At 34.3% G+C, this 4,329-nt stretch overlaps 1 protein-coding gene across 1 annotated transcript; it reads left to right on the plus strand.

Annotated features, from left to right (window-relative positions):
* Positions 1–1,627: 1,627 nt before the first annotated feature.
* On the plus strand, positions 1,628–2,260 carry LOC141612938 (FBD-associated F-box protein At5g60610-like). Its single transcript, XM_074431687.1, has one exon. It carries the CDS (start codon positions 1,628–1,630, stop codon positions 2,258–2,260), a length of 633 nt encoding a protein of 210 aa, XP_074287788.1.
* The last annotated feature ends 2,069 nt before the right edge of the window (positions 2,261–4,329 follow it).

Raw genomic sequence — 4,329 nt, forward strand, 5'->3', positions numbered from 1 at the left:
AGAAATCCATTATTATAGTAGTATAGTACTCGTATTTTGTTTTTGAAGTTTTGGGTTATTTAACTTAGCAATCTAAACATATTTTGTTGTTTAATTTTATTTTTTAGGTTAGCTAATTAAATCGATCAAGACATTCAATATAGCCCAAATATTTTTTTTTCTATGTTTCTAAACTTTATCTTTACAAAATGCATATTTTAGCTCGTCGTCAGTCTCGTCACAGTACACAACTACCATTATGATAGTTGCAATCATAATTATTTACGGTTGTTATTACTCGTGTTATTTTCTGAATTGCGCCAAACCGAAACCTTGGTCATTATTGATGGTATTACACAAATCGTAGTTCTGATCAGCTTAGTACCTACATAAAATTTGTAGTTTGTACTGGAATTTACTTTCGGTCCAAAGAAGGGATATGAGGAATTAATTCTAGCTATTTAGGGAAAAGAGCTACTACCAGAATATTATATTGAAGATATTATTATTAGGAAAATATATTCACTCTCTTGGGATGTGGTCCTCTTAGGCTCTGTTTGGTAAAACTAACTGAAAAGATAGCTGAAATCTGAAAAGGTGTAGCTGATTATTAGGAACTAATATGGTAGCAGATTATATAAAAAAGTGTTTGCCAAACTAACTGATAAGGTAATTGATTTTGATGAAATGACGTAAAAGGATACGATAATGATTTAATAGTATAAATTTAAGGGGTAAAAACGGAAAAACAAATTAAATCAGGTACCTGAAATCTCAAATGCTACTCTAGGTAGCATTTCATTTCAGGTAGCTTATTTGGTTAAATAAGTTACTTGTCAAACGCTTACAAAAAAAATAAGGTACCTGAAATTTTAGCCAAATAAGCTACTTTGACCAAATCAGGTACTTGAAATGTCTTGTCAAACGGAGCCTTATTAGTCAGAGGTACTCGGCCAAACCTCAATTTCACCAAACTTTAATTGAGTGTGTTGATTGAGGCTACGTCACGATGTCAAATCGAACTCTTAGGAGCATATAAGTGCCCTACTGAAGTCGCTCATTTTTTTGAAGGTCAAAATTACCGAACTTTGAATTAAGTTGGCTAATCAGCAAAGAAAATGTTGGGGTGTTTTATATTTCATTTCTCTTAAAATTAAATTAAAATTATTATGGTATTTTTTTTTTTTTTTTTTTTTGCTTTTGACTTACATTGTTGTGTTTTTTTTCCCTATTATCGTTGTAGGCCGTGACTCTTTCTATATTGAGTTTACAAGACTAGTAAATTAAAATTACAAAGAATATTACAATTATCTCTACGAATTTATTACGACAATAATCTAGTGTTCTTCTCAACCATCCAATCAAACAAATTTTTTTGTATGAGACGGTCTCATAGGGTTAACCAATCGATTTATTTATACAAAAACCACTCTTTTATTGATAACAATAAATCACAGTGTAATGTTTTATCCTAGAATTTGTATTATGGTAAAAGTAGGTTCATAATTGCATTTATGATGAGAATCTTTCATAATTTTAAAAAACCTAATATTAAATCCTAATTCTACTCATTCTCCTAGCCTACAATAAACCTTAAATACTCTGCCGTTCTATATTGATCTCCAATTATAAGCTTAGATATTCAGTAATGGGACAAAAACCTAGCGTTCCGGCTGTTTACCGGCATAGATTGATCTCACTTCCCGAGGACATCATCTTCGAAATTATCTCACGCGTCGGCCTTCCTCGTGAAGTGGTCATTACCTTTTCCACTACTAATTTCAGTATCAAACAAACAAGCGCACCTACCTACGATCTTTACGTGTTTTGGACCGCCCTCAATAACCTCTTCGCCGTATTAATCCCACCCATTGTCGACACCTTTTGTCTTGATCTTAACATTGCTCACTATAGAGAACCTCGTTGCTGGCCTATCATCGACGCATGGGCTCGTCAATTACGTGCTTGTAACATCCAACACTTCACGGCTACTAAGTTTTCTCGCAATAGTTCTTATGAACACGTGTACCCACTTAGCATTTTCCGAATGCATTCGTTGGTATCGCTTGACTTGAACATGTGTCATCGGATTGCTTCAACTACTACTAATTCAATTAATCTTCCAAATCTCAAGAAACTTCGTCTATCTTGGATTAACTATGATTGTTTGAGACGGCTATTAAGTTGTTGCCCATCACTTGAAGACTTGTCCGTGTCCATTAACGACGCATTGGGAATCACTTACAAGCAAGAAATTAAAGCGATTATGTATAAGCCTTGAGGGGTTGTCTGTTGTTGATGTTATCATCGATGCTCCAATATTGGACGAATTGAATTATTCTACGATTTCAACATTATCAATGCAAATGTTAGATTCGGTCTCACATGTCGTCAAGTCACTTAAACTCGACACATATGCGACAACAATCAGCCGTGGTCCAAAGAAGACAATGATCTTTCCTAATTTGACTCATCTTGAATTAGTTGGGTGTTTGCCTCTGATAATTGAAGCAATAGGGTTAATGCTACGTTGTCCAAAATTAGAGGTTTTTATACTACGTCTTATTGTCTTTGACGAGATGGTTTGGAATCAAGAAGCTGTATTTGGGCCGGTTGAGTATGTGAAGCGCATCGATTTGTATACGGGTACAATTATCGATCACTTTGGCAAAGAAATGGTGGATCTAGTGACATTGTTGCTAAGAAGTGCTAAGGTTTTGGAGAAGCTCACTCTTCGTGGCGGTCATACTTATCATAATTACTTGAACAAGCCTCAATTTTACCAAACTTTATTTGAGTGTGTTGAGGCTACATCGCGATGTCAAGTCGAACTCTTAGGAGTATACGAGCTGATGACCTCCTAATTCTCGATTTGAAGACTTCATTCTTTTAAATTTTAGGGTTAAGGTTTCGAAACTTTAGCTCTTCGGGTTATACGTTTTTGTTTATGCAAATTTATAAGATCTTCATCTCCCTCATCTTTTATTTTTACGGTGACCTGCAATTTTATTTTATTTTGCAATTGCACTGCAAGACATTAATGTTTTTGCCTCGCTTATTTCGGTGGCCGATATACAATTGACATTGTAAGCACCAAACTACTGGTCAATTAACATAATTATATGAAGATAAATTTTATTCAAGCTTTGACATTTCCAACCACAATAAACACCACAAAATTACTGATCACAAGCCATGCAAATGAAAAGACAACATCTAAGCATGGAGATATGAACAATAATTGAACTTTTAACCAAAAAAGAAGGTAAAAACCGTTACCCTTATATCAAATTAACAAAAAATAGTAAAGAGTTAGAACAATCAACAATAATGTGGTGGAAAAACATGAAGGAATAAAACTAGGTAAACAAAATTAGCAAGAATCGTTCAAAAACTCAATTTATAAAGGTTAAAATGTGATCAGAAATGTAAAAAGATGAAATCTTTTTAGTAAGAAAACTCATATTTTAACTTCTTCACCGTATTCATTCCACCCTTATCAATACTTTTTGTCTCGATCTTCACACTGATCACTATAACGAACCTCGTTGTTGGCCTATCATTGATGCATGGGCTCGTCGATTAAGTGCTTGTAACATCCAAGGATTTTCGCTATTGATCTCATGAACACTGTGTACCCACTAAGCATTTTTCGAATGCATTCGTTGTGTTAGGACCTATTTGTTGATGATGACATGCCCAATTTAATCGTGTTTCTAAGTGTACCATTTCAGGAATAATGCACCCTCCTCAAGCAAGAATTAATCAATGTCAAAGTCAAGAATGGTTGATAATTTGCTACCCAAGATTTAGAGTCAATTGTGTCATCTAATGTACAAGTTAGGGAGTAGAGTATTTAAAAGCAATAACAACAGTCAAGACGACTGTTACTTTCACAAGTAACAGCAGCCTGGACTGTTGCCTCAATTCGTAACACTTGAAGCCTTTTATCTTTCGAAAATATCTTACGTGTCTCTTATTTTTCAAAGATAAAACTTCATATTTTTATTAGTATTTGGCCTTCAATAAAGAGTGGTTTGAATAATTATCATTTTCAAAATGTTTCCTCTTTGTGCAAATTTGACCCTTTGGTCTTTTAGAAAACAAGAAATGCTGTTTGCCATATTTGTGTAAACTTGTCATCATGTGACTTGTCTTTCCTTCTTTGTTTTCTGAATTTGCATGAGCTTTTATGGATAATTTTCAAACACTCTTTCTCTCTTTTTGCCTTTGCATAAGAACCCTCTTTGGTGCAAGTTTGGGAGATTGTTGAGACTCATCACATGTGAGGTCTTTGACCCTTCAAAACCCTAGCAACTCCCTTGCTCATCCTCTCTATAAAAGGAGTGC

Source organism: Silene latifolia, chromosome 11 (genome assembly GCF_048544455.1).
Source record: "Silene latifolia isolate original U9 population chromosome 11, ASM4854445v1, whole genome shotgun sequence".
Classification (NCBI taxonomy): Eukaryota; Viridiplantae; Streptophyta; class Magnoliopsida; order Caryophyllales; family Caryophyllaceae; genus Silene; species Silene latifolia.